Source organism: Oryx dammah, unplaced genomic scaffold (genome assembly GCF_014754425.2).
Source record: "Oryx dammah isolate SB20612 unplaced genomic scaffold, SCBI_Odam_1.1 HiC_scaffold_6, whole genome shotgun sequence".
Lineage (NCBI taxonomy): Eukaryota > Metazoa > Chordata > Mammalia > Artiodactyla > Bovidae > Oryx > Oryx dammah.
Genome location: NW_024070190.1, coordinates 35,254,316 through 35,272,727, shown reverse-complemented (window position 1 = coordinate 35,272,727; position 18,412 = coordinate 35,254,316). Strand labels below are relative to the sequence as shown.

General features: G+C 35.3%; 1 protein-coding gene across 9 annotated transcripts in view; it reads right to left on the bottom strand.

The window, feature by feature from the left end:
* Window positions 1-18,412, bottom strand: part of HERC4 (HECT and RLD domain containing E3 ubiquitin protein ligase 4) — a 125,087-nt gene that overhangs the window by 82,152 nt on the left and 24,523 nt on the right. For 8 of the 9 annotated variants that reach the window (XR_005721329.1, XR_005721330.1, XM_040242223.1 and 5 more), the window contains 3 exons: window positions 12,166-12,325; window positions 6,695-6,771; window positions 500-721 (listed from right to left, as the gene is read on the bottom strand). Coding sequence is in view for 7 of the 9 variants with exons in the window: in XM_040242223.1 (XP_040098157.1) it covers window positions 500-721; window positions 6,695-6,771; window positions 12,166-12,325 (459 nt within the window). In the remaining 2 variants the exon portion in view is untranslated. Of the gene's footprint in view, window positions 1-499; window positions 722-6,694; window positions 6,772-12,156; window positions 12,328-18,412 lie in introns of those variants that run through there. The other variant, XM_040242228.1, reaches the window with a different exon arrangement.

The window sequence follows — 18,412 nt, the reverse complement described above, 5'->3', positions numbered from 1 at the left end:
TTCCCAAGATCCTAATTTAAGTAGCTATAATTTTTTAAAATTCAAAAAGTTTATTTGTAAGACATTAGCATCACCATTAACAGATTAATTAAATGACTCAGATATAAATATTTCTCTGAAATACTCAAATAGATGAACACTTCTTGTTACTTTTCAAGATAATTTTACAACTTTTTTCAACTGATGGTAGCTGATAATGTGGTTACCAATCTGAAGTAAAGTTTCTCTCAATTTTCTTTTAGTAACCATTCAACAATGAAGATTTTTGTCCAGATATACTTTCTCCATTTTATTTTAGAATAAAATACTACTTTTGGCCTTCCCACAATCTCCTAAAAATATTATAAGGTGGTATTTTTAAACTAATCTCTCCATCCCCACCTCGATTCCAAGGAAGATTTGGGTATACTTCTCTCTGACACTAAGAATCACTAATCCATTTCAAAAAATCACCTCTCTATAAAAGTATAGAGTATATCTACAAAAAATGCAAACCTACCATTTTCATCATTAAGACCTAGTTGACCAAATTTGTTGCGTCCCCATCCAAAGATAGCTCCAGAAAGGGTAAGTACAAAACTATGCGCTCCTCCAGCCGCAATTTGCATGAAAGGGATTCCAAGTAAAGACTTAATCAGCTGTGGTGAAGCTTGCTTTTTACAGTCAATGCCTAAACCCAATTGGCCATATTTATTCTGTCCCCAACAGAAGACTTCACTTGCTGTAAAACAAAAATCATAAATTACTATTTTTCTCACACACACAAAAATTCCATTTTAAAATCATCAGTTATTTTGGGACATTCGTCCTTACACTGGATGAAAATACATATTCCTCCTTACGATTATTTCTTATATGATACTATCTAGAACAATCCATATTAGTAGAGTTTTAGTTTGACTCACTTTACCAATGAATAGGTAAGTCACATAACTGAGGGTAATCTCATTTCCTGATATTCCTTTAGAGTTTTAGTTCAACTTACTTTACTAATGAATGGGGTAAGTCACATAACTGAGGGTAATCTCATTTCCTGATGTTCCTTAAGAAAGTACCATCTCTTTTTAATATACCTCAGGCCTCATTTTTATTCTATGATTTCTCCCAAGAGGGACTCATTTAAGCTCAAGGCTTCAGTTACCAATTACCTTTTGAACACCTTCAAAATTTATCACTACTCTATATCTCTCTGAGCCATAAATCCATGTATCCAATAGATTACCTCACAGCTATACTTCGATATTTGAAAGGTATTTCCCGTTCAGCATGCCCTAAACTCAATTCACGATCCCCTTCCTATCTCCCATACCTGCATCTCTTCCTAATGTTCCTCATTTTCAGGAAATAACCATCTTAACTGATTCAGCAGCACAAGTCATAAACACAGGGAGTCATCCTTCAAATTCCCCTCTTCTCTTACCTTACATACAGGTTTTTATTAATTAATCTCTCACCTATCAATCAAGTGATATACAGTTTTCTTTCTAAAGAAAAATATGGCTAATAGATCCATACCTACCCGTTTCACCAGGTTCTTACAATAGTTCTCTCTCAGTTCAGTTCAGTTGCTCAGTCATCTCCGACTCTTTGCAACCCCATAAATCACAGTACACCAGACCTCCCTGTCCATCACCAACTCCCAGAGTCTACCCAAACCCATGTCCATCGAGTCGGTGATGCCATCCAGCCATCTCATCATCTGTCGTCCCCTTCTCCTCCTGTTCCCAATCTTTCCCAGCATCAGGGTCTTTTCAAATGAGTCAGCTTTTTGCATGAGGTGCCAAAGTAATGGAGTTTCAGCTTCAACATCAGTCCTTCCAATGAACACCCAGGGTTGATCTCCTTTAGGATGGACTGGTTGGATCTCCTTGCAGTCCAAGGAATTCTCAAAAGAGTCTTCTCCAACACCACAGTTCAAAAGTATCAATTCTTCAGCACTCAGCTTTCTTTATAGTCCAACTCTCACATCCATACATGACCACAGGAAAAACCACAGCCTTGACTAGAGGGACCTTTGTTGGCAAAGTAATGTCTCTGCTTTTTAATATGCTGTCTAGGTTATTCGTAACTTTCCTTCCAAGGAGTAAGCGTCTTTTAATTTCATGGCTGCAATCACCATCTGCAGTGATTTTGGAGCCCAGAAAAATAAGATCAGCCACTGTTCCCACTGTTTCCCCATCTATTTCCCATGAAGTGATGGGACCGGATGCCATGAGCTTAGTTTTCTGAATGTTGAGCTTTAAGCCAACTTTTTCACTCTCCTCTTTCATTTTCATCAAGAGGCTCTTTAGTTCCTCTTCACTTTCTGCCATAAGGGTGGTATCATCTGCATATCTGAGGTTATTAATATTTCTCCCGGCAATCTTGATTCCAGCTTGTGCTTCATCCAGCCCAGCCTTTCTCATGATGTACTCTGCATGTTAAATTAAATAAGCAGGGTTTAACAATATACAGCCTTGACGTACTCCTTTTCCTATTTGGAACCAGTCTGTTGTTCCATGTCCAGTTCTAACTGTTGCTTCCTGGCCTGCATATAGGTTTCTCAAGAGGCAGCTCAGGTGGTCTGATATTCCCATCTCTTTCAGAATTTTCCACAGTTTATTGTGATCCACACAGTCAAAGGCTTTGGCATAGTCAATAAAGCAGAAATAGATGTTTTTCTGGAACTCTCTTCCTTTTTCCATGATCCAGAGGATGCTGGCAATTTGATCTCTGGTTCCTCTGCCTTTTCTAAAACCAGCTTGAATATCTGGAAGTTCACGGTTCATGCACTGCTGAAGCCTGGCTTGGAGAATTTTAAGCATTACTTTACTAGCATGTGAGAGGAGTGCAATTGTGCAGTAGTTTGAACATTCTTTGGCATTGCCTTTCTTTGGGATTGGAATGAAAACTGACCTTTTCCAGCCCTGTGGCCACTGCTGAGTTTTCTAAATAGGCTGGCATATTGAGTGCAGCACTTTCATAGCATCATCTTTCAGGATTTGAAATAGCTCAGCTAGAATTCCATCACCTCCACTAGCTTTGTTCGTAATGATGTTTTCTAAGGCCCACTTGACTTCACATTCCAGGATGTCTGGGTCTAGGTGAGTGATCACACCATCGTGGTTATCTGGGTCGTGAAGATCTTTTTTGTACAGTTCTTCTGTGTATTCTTGCCACCTCTTCTTAATATCTTCTGCTTCTGTTAGGTCCCTATCACTTTTGTCCTTTATTGTGCCCATCTTTGCATGAAATGTTCCCTTGGTATGTCTAATTTTCTTAAAGAGATCTCTAGTTCTCTCTACTTGGCCACATTTGCTCACCCACTGCCACATTTTTTTTTTACAACTGGCTTCCCTGGTGGCTCAGAGGTTAAAGCGTCTGCCTCCAATGCGGGAGGCCTGGGTTCGATCCCTGGGTCGGGAAGATCCCCTGGAGAAGGAAATGGCAATCCACTCCAGTATCCTTGCTTGGAGAATCCCATGGACGGAGAAGCCTGGTAGGTTACAGTCCACAGGGTCACAAAGAGTCGGACATGACTGAGCAACTTCACCTTCACCTTCAAACATCTTTTACTTATTTTTATAAAATAAATGACACTAATAATTGACATACTAATAAGTGATTTTAAAAAATTCATACCATAATAGTACGACTAAGTTTCTCTCCAAACTAGATCACCAGTTCCTCTTCCAAAAGACACACACTCTTACCAACTGCTGATATGCATTTGCAGAAATACTCTATGGACATTAACTAGCAGACATTTGTATATACAGAGATATAAAAATGCAGAACTGATATATAGTTGACACCATAATAATGGTCTGGATAAGTTTCAAATTAATTGTTCTATATATGTTCATGTGTTTATTTCATAATGAAACTCAAATGAGCTGATTTTTTTTTAAAACATAGATTTGAAACATTGCTCACCTGAGAAAAATTTATCAGTGCCTTCTCACTGTTCTTGGGATAAATACTTTTAACAGGGCTTATAAGGTTCTAAAAAATCTACCTATGTTTCTGAGCTCATTTCACAACAATCTCTTCCCTCATTTACTATACGTTGGCCATACTCACCTTCCTTCATATTTTCCAAAGCCAGTTTCTTACACACTTTCTGTCTCACACACTCTGCCTAAACCTTCCCCTCATGCTTGTCTAATTTACTTCTATTCTCTCCCAGAAGGAGCCTTCCTTAATCTCCAAGATTAAATTCAGTCCCCCTATACAGGATCTGAGTATCCCAAACCTTTTTCTTCACAGTCTTCTTTTGTAGTATATGACTATACTGTTATCTGTACGACTGAACCGTAAGGGCTAGGCTAGTCCCTAAGGGTGACTCAGTGGTAAAGAATCTGCCTGCCAATGCAGGAGACAAGGCTTTGATCCCTGGGTCAGGAAGATTCCCTGGGGAAGGAAATGACTACCCATTCCAGTTTTCTTGCCTGGGAAATCCCATGGTTAGAGGAGCTCGGTGGGCTACAGTTCACGGGGTCACAAAACAATCGGATACAACTCAGCAACTAAACCACCACCATAAAGGCTAGTACTATATTGCTTACCACTGTGCCTAGTTCATACTGAGTGATCTGCTCCCCACCCCAGAAATTTGTTTCTCACTAAATGAATAAGACATTGCTAAAACATGAAGCTGAATAAGGCAAAAGAATACTGGTCAAGACAGAGAAACTGTCCTCATCAGTAAAACCTTTGGGTTTAAATTTATCTTGAATTTATCTACCAAAGTATCAAAAAAGAAGTTGACAGGGTAATATAAAAAAAAATACAGGGATGCCAGCCCCACCCCTCATTTTATTTCTCAGATAGAATAAATCCAAATCCCTTAACATGGCACGTAAGGCCCTTTGTAACAGATTTGTTTTTACTTCAACCACTACTGAAATATGAAAATGTCTCCCATGCTCTGAAAATACCCACGTAAAATTATATGCTGATACACAAATACACAAAATGCTTTCCTTCTATGCCCTCACTAGTACTTATTACTTTATCCAATCCTTAACATTTCCCCCTAGCTGCTTCTCAACAGGTCTCAAATTCTGAATTATATTCATCTTTCAAGATGCAGCAAATATGAATCCCTTCTTTACTGTTACCAATTCTATTGACAAACTACACTTTTTCCCTTATTCCCACAGTATTTTACTTTTACCTTGACCAAAAATAGTATATATTTTTTCTGCCTCAATTATAATATTTGTATATCTGCCTCTTCTACTAGAGCACATGGTCCCTAAAACTGTCTCTTAATTTCTATCTATACTTCCCTCTAGTTCTAGTCTACCGTTTCATTCACAGTCGGCCTCACAAGGCATTTAATAAATTTCAACTAATAAGAAGAAAGCCACTGAAACTTACTTTTATAAATGATATAACAACAAACACATGGGGCTTCCCTGGTGCATGTGTGCTGGCTCAGTGGTAAAGAATCTGCCTGCCAACACAGGAGACATGGGTTCGATCCCTGATCTGGGAAGACTGCACATGCCACAGAGCAACTAAGCCTGTGCGCCACAACCACTAAGCTGTGTTTTAGAGCCTGGGAGCCACAATTAACGAGCTGATGGGCTGCAACTACTGAAGCCCTTGCCCTAGAGCCTGCACTCTGCAATAAGAGAAGCCACACCACAGTGAGAAGCCTGCACACCACACCTAGAGAGGAGCCCCTGTTTGCCACAACTAGAGAAAGCCTGTGCAGAGAAACAAAGTCCCAGCAAAGACAAAAATAAATAAACAAAATTTTAAAACTATAAAAAAATATAGATGGCAGGTTCTCTACCAACTCATAATCGTTATCGAGCATAGGAAGAAGTCAAAAGAAATAAGCAAAGGTAACAGGATGATTAGACGACTTTCTGTTTCTAGTCATAAAAAGTTTATCTGTGAGATCAAATGAAATTGGGCAAGTTATAAACTTCCCCAGCTATGAAGGAATAATGTTCAGCAAGCTAAAGAACAATGAGATACAAAAAATCAATTTCATGTCTATATTCTTGCAAAAAATGATTTGAGAATGACACCATTCAGAATAACAAAGAACATCAAATATCTATGAGAAAATCTAACAAAATGTATGTAAGACCTCTCCACAGAAAAGAACAAAATATTCTTGAGACAAATTAAAAGGAGATTAAAATGAATGGGAACATATCACCAGCTGCTGCTGCTAAGTTACTTCAGTCATGTCCGACTCTGTGCAACCCCATAGACAGCAGCCCACTAGGCTCCCCCGTCCCTGGGATTCTCCAGGCAAGAACACTGGAGTGGGTTGCCATTCCCTTCTCCAATGCATGAAAGTGAAAAGTGAAAGTGAAGTTGCTCAGTCGTGTCCGACTCTTAGCGACCCCATGGACTGCAGCCTACCAGGCTCCTGCGTCCATGGGATTTTCCAGGCAAGAGTACTGGAGTGGGGTGCCATTGCCTTCTCTGATATCACCAGTTGAAGAACTGAAAAACTCAGTATCACAAAGATTTTCCTCAATTTGATTTAGAGACAATGTACAACCCCAAACAAATCCCAATAGTTTAATAAGTGTCTGTGAAAACTGCCAAACTAATTCTAAAATGTATACAGAAATGAAAAGGATAAAGAAGAACCAGGGCAATGTTTAATAAGGATGAAGTTGAAGGAATTTCATCTTTAAATAAGAAAGCTGAAAAAGCAAAAGAAACTAGAAGTAATGCTTACCTTTAGAAAGTGCAAGTGAATGATAGTAACCACAAGCAACCTGTACTATCTGGATATCCGACAAACTTTTAATATTTCTAGAAAAGAAGAAGAGAGATCAGGATTAGTTAATTCCATTTAATAAATGGATCCTGAATGCTATTTATGCTATTTACTGACCACCTACTATGTGCAGAGAGTTTCCTTACCAGCAGTTCCTTACTTAGCAGTTTATGATTTTTTCACACAAGCCCAATTTATAAAAAATTTACGCTAAAATCAGTAAACAAAATCTTGAGTATGAAAAATTAAGAGGTGTGATGAGAAAACACTTTGAAAGGACAATATTTAAGCACAGTAATCTATGCTCACACTTCAGTGCTTTCTTGTTTTTATTATCAAAATTTGAAAAAACTTTAAAAGTACGAAACTTGGTAATATATTTCTAGGACAAATGTACATGATCTAATTTGTTGAAAATTGGTGTATTTGGCCCAGTTTAGTACATGCTCTCCTCCATCAGGTTCCTTAAGAACCAGCAGGGATTCCTATCATGTGATGCTACCAATTCACAAATTATGAAACCTATTCCTTTTGGACTAACCTTCTCCTTTGCATCTAAATCAGTGATATTAAATGTATTTAATTCTTTACTACAGAAACTTAATTAATTCATATCTATTATGATCACTGATGTGTGAGGTCATATTTCTGCCATCTCATGCTTCTGCCTTACATTGTTTTAGCTTCCTTCCCCACCCCCAATTTCTGATTTTCCCTTAACTGTAATATAACTCTAAAGGCTAAGTGTTAAAACATCATGAAAATCAAGCAACCCTGCATTAAGCATCGCAGGTTGTATGTAGTTCACCTTCACCTGGTCATTCTGCTTTTCCTGAATTAACATTTTCAAGGAAAAAAGGGGGTGGGAAAATACAATATGTTTCTTATTTCCCTTTACCTGATACTGCCACCTGACCTGATTCTGCCATTTGAGAGTCCGGAGCAAGTTCTGACCAGAGTGTCGATACCCATGATTTTCAGGAGGCAGCTTCGGCAAACCAAATTTTGAGCGGGGAAAAAGGAGAGTTACTCTAATTCCATATTGTTGTATTAAAAACAATTTATTTAGTGGATTTATGTTAACTACAAAACTTGAGAGTTGTACTGCTACCACTTAGCAGAATCCAACAAGTTAACAGGGTCCAACATATTTTCAGATTTTCAAATATAGCAAAAGGCTATATATACACTGGCAAAGCAAAAACAGGAATAAAAAAATACATGGATATGTACAACTGTGAAGTTATTAAACATTTAGTGTTACTGCTTATGCATATTAGGTATATCATACATTGACTAGTGAATGGTATTAAATCATTTTAAAAAAACAACTCTTCCTGGTATCGAGCCCAATTTGCAAGACTAAGTAAAATCTTTTCAAATTCTACATTCTAACAGCACGCTGTTTTCACCTTCACAGCATTTATCTCTATAAATTACTGGAATATTTATTCATTTAATTATTACTAGTATACTCTGCTAAACAATAAGCTCTTTAAGAGTGGAATATTATCTTATACTCATGGAATCCCGAGCACCTACCACAATGCCTGGCAAAATGTATGGGGAAACAAAAAGTATGTCAAGTGTCCACTGTTTGAGGATAAGTCAATCTGTAATTTCTTTGAGGCTTTACTATTAAACTATTCATAAAGTTTGCCCCCAAAACTTCTAAATTTGCACAGCAATTTACACTCAGTGACTCTCATTACCAAAAAATTATCATGCAGCTTAGAATATAGGATGAAATTTTTAGTTGTGTCTGCTCGAGAGAAGTGAAGATGTTCTTCTGTGGCATTACTGTTTCAAAGGAAAGAAATCTCTGCTTTTGTCTCTATGGAGATGTAATACACTGAAGATGAGGGAGTGGAAGTGGGAAAGAGAAGAGGGTTTGTTTTTTTTTAAGCTTTCAGGAATTTAAAAAAGAAACAAAAATACTGTTCTATATATGAATAGTGTTGGTGCATTTTTCCTGAAGAGACAAATCCGAAAATTCTTAATGAAACAAAGTTTTACAGAATTCATCAAAAATAATCCCCAATGAGTAAAAAAGATAATGTAAATGTTTTCCAGTTTTCAATTTTTAAGAGGATTCAAATCAAGTTAATAGGAGAGTCAAAACAAAAGAAATTTTGTAGATAAAAATATATTTACACATGTATATGAAGATTCCTAATAAGAACTATGAAAAGAAAATCAAAATTTCGGATGTCTAGGGTAAATATTCTATAAATACTTATAAATTTAACTCCCTAAAGTTTAGAGTTCTTGTCAAACATTTTTAAATGGCTACGACATCACTACAATTACTCATTGTAAAGAAAATAATTATTTCTTCACTGAATTTTGAAAGATGTTTGAAGTTTTAAGAAAACAGTGCATAAACCTGGAAATAAGATTTATACACCCCTCCCTTGAGAAGCCTTGAAATCACAACATAAATTGCTGAATATGTGTACTGTTGTATTGTTACATTTTTCCAACTTAATGTACAGGGGCAATATGGGCAGAAACCAAGCATTTCCAATTTGTCTGCAAAGGTAAAATTCTTTACCAACCATTAACAAGAAACAGCGAAAAGTTTGAATATAATCAATAATTTAGTATGAAATCAAGAATTTGAAGAACTAAAGCATTAAGTATTCTGCCAATTCAAAAATCATCAAGGTGTATACACTAAAAAAAGCTTTCTGAATGCCAAATGTACCTCAAGAAAGTGGTTTTAAAAATAAATTTCCCAGTAAAACATAATCAACAATTTTCCATTTCCCAATTAAGCCACAACTTCCTTATTCATCTGAGAAGTCGTAGCTGATTTTGAAAAATTTAGGCTAACAACTGATCTAGTCTCTACCATTAAATACTTTTAATTTTCTTTTTAATCTGAAATACTCTGTACTTTCATATGCTAATACTAATATTAGGCAGAAATTATAACATACTTTTTGGCCATGCCATGCAGCTTGCAGGATCTTAGTTCCCCTACCAGAGATCTAACATGGCCTACAGGTGAAGGCAGAGTCCTAACCACTGGACCGCCTGGGAACACTCTGCAATATGCTTTCAAAACTGAGTTAAATCAAGAAAATCTATTCATATGTCTAAGTTTCCTCCTATCATATGTTTTATTCAAAACATATATGAAAGTTACAAAACTGGCTGACATTTCTAAACACCTAGAAAAAGGTTTGGATCTAAAAAATGATTTGGTGTTGAGACTTAAAAAGGAAAAAAAAATCACTAATGGTCTTTCATAAAAACATACTCCTACTGTCCTGAAATACTAAACTGCCCTTTAAAATATGAAGTACCAGTAAAAATTTATATATATGTATACATGTGTGTGTGTCAGAACAGATCCAAATCAGATTAGCCCAGTGAAAAACTGAGAAAGTTCAACAGGAAGGACGCCCTTATACACAGATTAAAACTAGTAAGATGTTCAGTAAATACATAAACAGAAGTTTAAACCAAAGGACTCAATTAAGATCTCTTACAGGTCCCCATTCAGGTTCATAAAAGAGAAAATTTACAGGATTATTGGGCAACCTTCAAATAAACTGTCACATAGTAAAATTTTCTCATCTTTCTCTCTTTACTAAGCATCTACGGATTACTATCTCTTAGACCAGAACTGAACAAAAAAAAAAAAAAAGGAAAATTCAGTGGAGTGAAAAATATGGGAAACGAGACAGCCTTGCTGTGAATCATGGTTTTGAAAATAAGGACTTAGAAAATCTAACATCTAACTCTCTTTTCAATACTAAAAACATAAAGTTCTTAAAAATCTTAAATAAAAAATCCCATTCTACAATTATTACTTATGGAAGGAAATAAAGGCAGAGAGAACGTGACAAATGTGAGATCACTCTGTTCCTATGAATGCTTTGCATTTTGTAGCCAACAGCCATTTGGCTGCAAATTAACATTTTCTAAAAGAAATCAAAATTGAAATGACTAAAAAAATTCAATTTACTTAGCTTAAGGAAAAAATTCTCTCTCCCAACAGCACCATCATTAAAGAGGCACTAAAAGCATAACGGGAAATGTGTTTGCTATTTAATTATTACAGAAGAAACAAAAGGGAAGAAATTTGGGGAGTTTTGCAGAATTTGATTACAGGTTAAAGAAAACACATTAATGAGACATATCTCAAAACAGCTCATTATTAGAACAAATATAAAGCATCAAACTAAAGATGAAAAAAATATTTTAATATGCTAAAACAAAACAAACACTTCAAATGTATACTTTTAAGTCTTTCAACAGACACACACACACACAAACACATACACATTTAATAAAAAGATATGGGCTTGCTAAAGGAACTAGCTACCAACCCTACTTAAAAAAGAAAAAGTCATTTCTAATGATAAGAGCTCTGTTCTGTTTTTTTTGTTTGTTTTTGTTTCGTGGTTGTTTTTGTTTTTTGCACCATGCAACTTAAGGGATCTTAGTTCCCTGACCAGGGATTGAACCTGTGACCTTAGCAATGAAAGCATGGAGTCCTCACTGGAATTCCCTCCTGTTCTGAAACGTATTATTTCCTGTGCTCCAATTTCTTATCCTAGTAGTTATCTATTTCTTAAGCCAGGGCAAACATTAATAATGTTAAATTAAAAACAAAATATCCAAATGTGTATACTATAAAAATGCTACCTGGAATAAATGTAAAATTAGTGTAATACCTTGGTTCCCTAGAGAGTTCTCCTTTATCCCTATAACTATTACCAAGGGAAAAAACATAAATAGAGTTTAAGGAGACAGGAATTTGTATAATTTTAAACAGTAAGGATGAGTTAGTGTATTAATTATGTACCCAAAAGAACTGGATATTCTTCTTTAAACCTTTATGTTCAGGATTACAGTTTTTAATATTAAAGCAATGGTTATGCCCTATATAACTCTGTAAAACTACAATATTGACTACAATATTGATGAAGCATTGCTTATTTTTAAACTGAAATAATTCTATGATTAGTGGTTAGCATAAATTAAATTGTGGTCAATGCTATGTAAAAATGTAGAAAGTGAATTATTCTTTTTACTCTAAGCATGTGGGACTTTGAAATTCAATAAAAACAATAAAGACTAAAGAAACAAAGAGAAGAAACATACAATCAACCAATATTTAATGGTTTAGTCTTAATCCACTGAAAGATTTCAGTGAGAGAAAATTTATAATAAAGTGTGCATTCTCTACCCCTTATCTTTACAAACATAATCTGGGAGAAAATATGAAATATACATAAAACAGCATTCAATCCAAACTAAAGGCAAGCACCACCCAATAACTTGCCTTTAGAGCTTAAAGGGGAGGAGTAATTTGTATGTCAACTCTTAAATGCCCAGTAGTAAGCAGAATGATTTAGATAACAAATTTAGTATAAAAGATTGTTAAAGACCCCTTTGTCGGTCACCTTTGTTACCTGGGTACTCTGATACATTCCTCTGATCCTAGCAGGCCAAGTTGTCCATCAGAATCGAGACCCCAAGCATACACCTGGCCCTTGTCATTTAGTGCTAATGTATGAGCTTCTCCACATGAAACAGCTACAATATTTTGGGCATCCAGGGCAACAACCTGCTCTACAGAAATCAGAAACAGAGACATTATGTTCTAGTTTTAAACTCCTAATAAGAACATAGTCTTCATCTTGTACAAAAAAGCTAAGGAAATGCTGAAATACAGACTGTAATTTAGTTATTCTACAAAACCTAACAAATACATTCCACACAAAATTCTCACTGTAGTAAATACAGATATATGTCACAGGGCATAATCAACTCAGATTATTAAGTAACTTGAATATCTGGGGGAAGAAATTAAAGGTATATAAAAATTTTCTCAGGAATTGCTCTTCATTCAAAACCATTACCAATAAAAGGAGTCCAGCTGAAAAGGAATCATTTGAACAAACAGGCTGTTTTTTAACAATAAGACCATAACCAACATATGTATTACCATATGGGATACTACTATGGAGTGATTCTGAAACAAATGAAATAATCTGAATTAGCAATTTCTGATAGGAAACAAATTCTTTACAGATCTCATAAAGTACCTACTAGATATGCTGAGGAGAGAACTGAAAGGCAATGTGACTATAACAAACAGATTTCAGTTTATGGGCTGCTATTTTAATGTGAAAGATATAAAAACTCCACATGTGGTTAAAATATGTTCAAGTTTTAAATCAGAAATTAATTTAAAATATTGGCCCTCATAAGACTGTCAATACCCAATGACAAATCAGTAAAGAAAAGGAAATTGCTTCCTTAGTCTCTTTAAGACGTGCACTATCAGTTTTTTACTAGTACACACGTTTTTTTAAAGACATCATTTAAAATTAACCTGTAAAAAAAATTAACCTTCTTTAGCCTAATAATAAAGCTATGTCTTCTATAAACTGAAAGTGTCTTATTGCAGAGCTGCTAAAACTGAAACAGTAAGAGTTTCCTCGGAAGCATATTCTAGCTCAGTGCACAAATACAGCTGTTCAATAATAAGACAGACTACGTCACAGAGGTTTGAATCCCTAAGTAACAGAGAAAATTCAAATTGCATCTGCATTACTTATTCTGGATCTTGGGGTGGGAAGTTAGCCCTCGACAGCCTTAAGAATTTGTATAACTCTAATGATGTGTCTTTTTAAGTACTTACCTTAAAATACTATGAGTTCATAATTCATGAAGTTGATAAATAGTACATGGAAATTCACTATGTGAATCTCTCACTTTTTGGTGTATATTTTATATATATACATGTTTTTATAAAATTATATTGCAGAAACATATGAAAACAAAACATATATAACACACTACCCCTCCTCCCAAAAAAATAAAAGGACTTAAAAGTATGGTATCATTTATTTACATCAAAACACTCCCATAAATCTTAATTATGAAGAAAGAAGCAAAATGCAAAAGATCTGTTAATCTTTCACAGAGGACCCCTAAATGAATCAATGTCTCTCCAGAACAATCTTCAAAGGAGATGGAATAAAGAGCAAAAAATGAGAAGATGAGAAGAAGGATGAGTAAGACTCTTTGGTTCAACAATGATATAGGTTGGTTCAACAATAATATAGGAAGAACACTTAAATTTGATATCAATTGCTATAAAATCAAAGACACCAAAAATCCAAGAAAGAAAGAAGACACAATCATTCATGCCAAATATTAATATTTACTGTATACTTCTTGTGCTCTAAGTACTAGAGAAAGATAAATAAAACAGAGTTCTAGTCCTCAAGGAGTTTACAGTCTATAGAAAAACAAGCGAGATAAGGAGTCTTATTAAAGGCAAAGGTAAAGCTATACAAAAAAGCATCATGGGAACATGAAATACTTTTAAAAGATACTAGTAAGAATTTTGAAAGACACTGACACCAAGTTAAGTATGTGAACAAAGAGAAAGAGATGCCATGTACCTGTTAAGAGAAAATTCGAATTACTTCTTCAAATAGAGTAAAACAAACTAAAAGCAAACTGAAGCAACTGATTTAAAAAAAAAAAAAAGAGGGAAAAAGTAGTTGATATGTCAATAAAAACATAACCTCCCTAATATTTAAAGACTAAACAGGAGGAGGGGGGAGCAGAAGCTCAGTGAAAAAATGGGCAAAAGATGGGAACTGATTGTCCACACAGAAAAGGAACAGAAATGGCTCTTAATCCTATGAAAAAATGTCAAATTCATTGATGAGAAATGAAAATTCAAACTATGCTGAGAAGTCAACAATACACTCACTTGGAAAATTCATAAAGCCATAAACTTTTAATTTGTATACTTCTCTATTTGATTACAAAAGTTTACATTTATCAAAAGAATGAGAAGGCAAGCCACTGACTGGAGAAATTATCTGCAAAAGACACACCTAATAAAAGACCTATCACCCCTTCCCCCAAAATAGATCTATATATTAAACGTTCTTAGAACTCAACAATAAGAAAATAAACAACCCAGTTAAAAAATAGTGCAAATGACCTGAAATAACACCACACCAAGAAGACATAAAGATGGCAAGTCATTATATAGCAACAGAGAATTACAAATTTAAATGAGCTACCATTATAAGCCTATTAAAACAGTCAAAACCCAAAACACTGACAATTCCAAATGCTGGTGAGGATACAGAGCAGCAATAGCTCTCCTTCACTGATGATGGACGTATAAAATGGTACAGATACTCTGGAAAACAGTTTGGCAGTTTCTTACAAAACAAACCATACCGTTATATGATCCAGCAATTGTGCTCTTTCACATTTACCCAAAAGAGCTTAAAACTTATGTCCACACAAAACTCTGCACATGGATGTTTATAGCATCTTTATTCTTTCCAAAACTTGGAAGTAACCAAAATGTCCTTCAGTAAGTGAATGAATAAACTGTGGTATATCCAGAGAGTGGAATATTTTTCAGTGCTAAAGAAATGAGTTATCAAGCCATAAAAACACATGGAGGAGACTTAAACGCGTATTACTAAGTGAAAGAAGCCAATCTGAAAAGGCTACAAAATGTATGCTCCAACCATATGACATTCTGGAAAATGTTTTTACTGGAGACAGTAAAAACATTACTGGTTGCTTGGGTTTAAAGGGAGGGAGGGATGAACAGGTAAAGCAGAGGGGATTTTTATGGTACTGAAACTATTCTGTATGGTACTATTACTATTCTGTACAATACTAAGTGAGCTTCCCTGGTGGTTTAGATAGTAAAGGCTGCAATGCAGGAGACCCAGGTTCAATCCCTGGGTCGGGAAGATCCCCTGGAAGAGGGCATGGCAACCCACTCCAGTGTTCTTGCTTGGAGAATTCCATGGTCAGAGGAGCCTGGCGGGCTCATTTCATTATATAGTCATCAAACCCATCAAATGTACCACACAATGTTAACAGTAAACTATGAGTGTGGATGATATGATGTGTCAATGTAGGTACATTAATGGTAAGAAATGTACCCTTGTGGTACAGACTGTGGATTAGGGGGGCGAGGGGGGCGCGTTGTATATGTGTAGTATAGAGTACATGGGAACTCTCTGTACTTACTACTCAGTTTTGCTGTGAACTTAAAACCGCTCTTATAAAGTAATTTTTAAAAAAAGCTTATTTATAAAAACACACATACACCAAGATAACATTTTTCATCTCATAAAATTCAAAGGTCAGATAACAATCTATTGGGGGGAAAGGCACTCTTGTATATTCATAGTGGAAGCACAAAATAGAACCACCTTTATGAAAAAAAAAAAAATGTGTCAAGACCTAACAAAACATCTAGCCTACAGATACATCTGTGTACTAAAGGGCAGCAGAATTGCCAACTCAAACTATGCCATTCTGGCATAAGGATTATTTTGAACTGAAGGCCACTAAGAAAAAAAGCTCTCTGCTCTCCCTCGATGTGCCTAAAAGCAGAACATAAATCTATAGAGATGTCCTACCTTTCCTCCCTACCAGGAAGGAGAGGAGTTAATCACTGGAGACGACTCTAGACCCTTATCAGCTGAGAGACAGCACCAGTACAAACTATGTAACAAACTTTACTCAATAGCCCTTATCTTTCTTATGTTTCCCCACACATTTACCTCCCCCAAATTGCCAAGCCAGAAACTCAAAAAGCCATTTTCATCTTGTTACTTCTCTATTTATTATTCTTTTAAGATGCTATATAAACCCATGTTCTACCGTCCCCTTGAGTTACTCATTACTGAGTGCTAACGCCTATGAACACAAGGCAATACACTTATTCTGCTTTTCTCCTTGTTGATCTGTCCTTTGTCTATACAGGCAAAGTTGGAGAATCTAGATGTACATATGTGCTACGTTGCTTCAGTTGTGTCTAACTCTTTGCGACCCTATGGACTGTAGCCTGCCAGGCTCCTCTGTCCATGGAATTCTCCAGGCAAGATACAGATTCTTCAACTGGAATGGATCACCATGTCCTCCTCCAGGGGATCTTCCTGACCCAGGGATCGAAAATGAGTCTCTCATTGTCTCCCACACTGGCAGGCGGGTTTTTGGTTTTTGTTTTTTACCACTAGCGCCACCTGGGAAGCATACAAATATATAAATATGCATGTGTGTGAATGTGTGTTCTTACATATATCTGCAGTACTGTATAAAATAACAAAAGACTGGGAATAGTCCAAAGATCCATCAATAAAGGATTTTGTCCACACATTGGGATTCTATGCTCTGAAAAATAAAGAGGAAATGCTGCAAGCTGATGTGGAAAGATCTCAAGGGTATATTATCAAGGGAGGGAAAAAATCAAGATGTGAAATAACGTACATGATTTGTTATTTTCTGTCACAGTCACCTATGTTTATTATAGCTACAAGGGATGTGGATACAGAGGGAAATAGGGTGGTCATATATAAGAGCAAAGCTTCTCAATGTGTATTTATTTTGATTTCTGAACCACATGAATATATTCTCTATTCAAATTTGAATAATTTTAAAAATTAAACATTAAAGAAAATAAAGCAATGTATCAAAACCAATGTTTTCACTAAAACTTAACTGAGCTCTTTAAGATTTCTCTACATACTAAAAACTCAAGATAAACAACTTTGGTTCTCTTAGAATTTGAGCCCCATCAAATTACTAAGATACCTATTTGGAGTATAAATAACTATTATATGCCTTGGAAAAAGTACTTAACACAGGCTTTTCAGACAACAAATAGACAAACTAATAAGTTCTCTGTATAATTTTTTTTAATTATTTTTTTTCCCCAAATGGCCAATCAAAATTAAAAGGCTCAACCATTTTTCCCCAGTATGCTAGAAAAGTCAGATCAATGTTAAATTGAGACATTCACATTCAGGACAAATTCTAGTTGAATGCTTGAAATAAGATGGCCTGCAAAAAGAATCAGTGGTAAGTTAAGAATAAAGGGGGAATAAATAAATACAGCAAAACAAACCAAAAAATTCACTAGAAAATCTGGCTTGATGTCTTGTATGAGAAAAACTCAGACGAAACCTAAACAGTTAACATTTGTTGTGTTTATTATATACTAGGTACTATACTAACTCTATTAAAAAGTTTTAATCACCAAGCTATTGAATACATTTGCCTTTCAAGGCCAAAGAAACAGAAAAGGGAAGAAGAAGGAGTGAGAATTAAATTCACTTTAATTTAGGCTGAGTATGGAAAAATAAGGAGAAAATATAACAGGACAGAAAGCAAAAGAAAAACCTGTCAAGCAAGCCCATTAAAAAAAAACTATTATTCCTTTGATAAATGGGAGCTACAGGAAAATGTTAGAATTATGAACATATGATGCTAAACTTGCTGGGAAAGGTTTAAAGTAGCACAGGATTATTACAATTGACTATAATTCAGAAATAAGGCATTTTTTAAAAAAGTACAAATACATACAGATAAAAATACGTGGCAAAATGCTAACTGTTGGCCACTGTGCTATTCCTTCAACTTTTCTTTATGTTTCAAAATGTTCACAGAAAAATTTGAGAAATGTAACACTGCTCATATCAGTATTTACAGTTCACAATATTTCTCTTTAAGAAAAGGAAAAATGACCATTTAGTTTGAGGAGGCAGAAAAAGGCAAAGAAAACTTAAAACAATAGGAGACTGTCTTGAGAAAAGCAGAAAAAAAACATTTTCAGAGACAGGAGCAAAAACAAAAAAAGATAAAGCACTAGAGAGA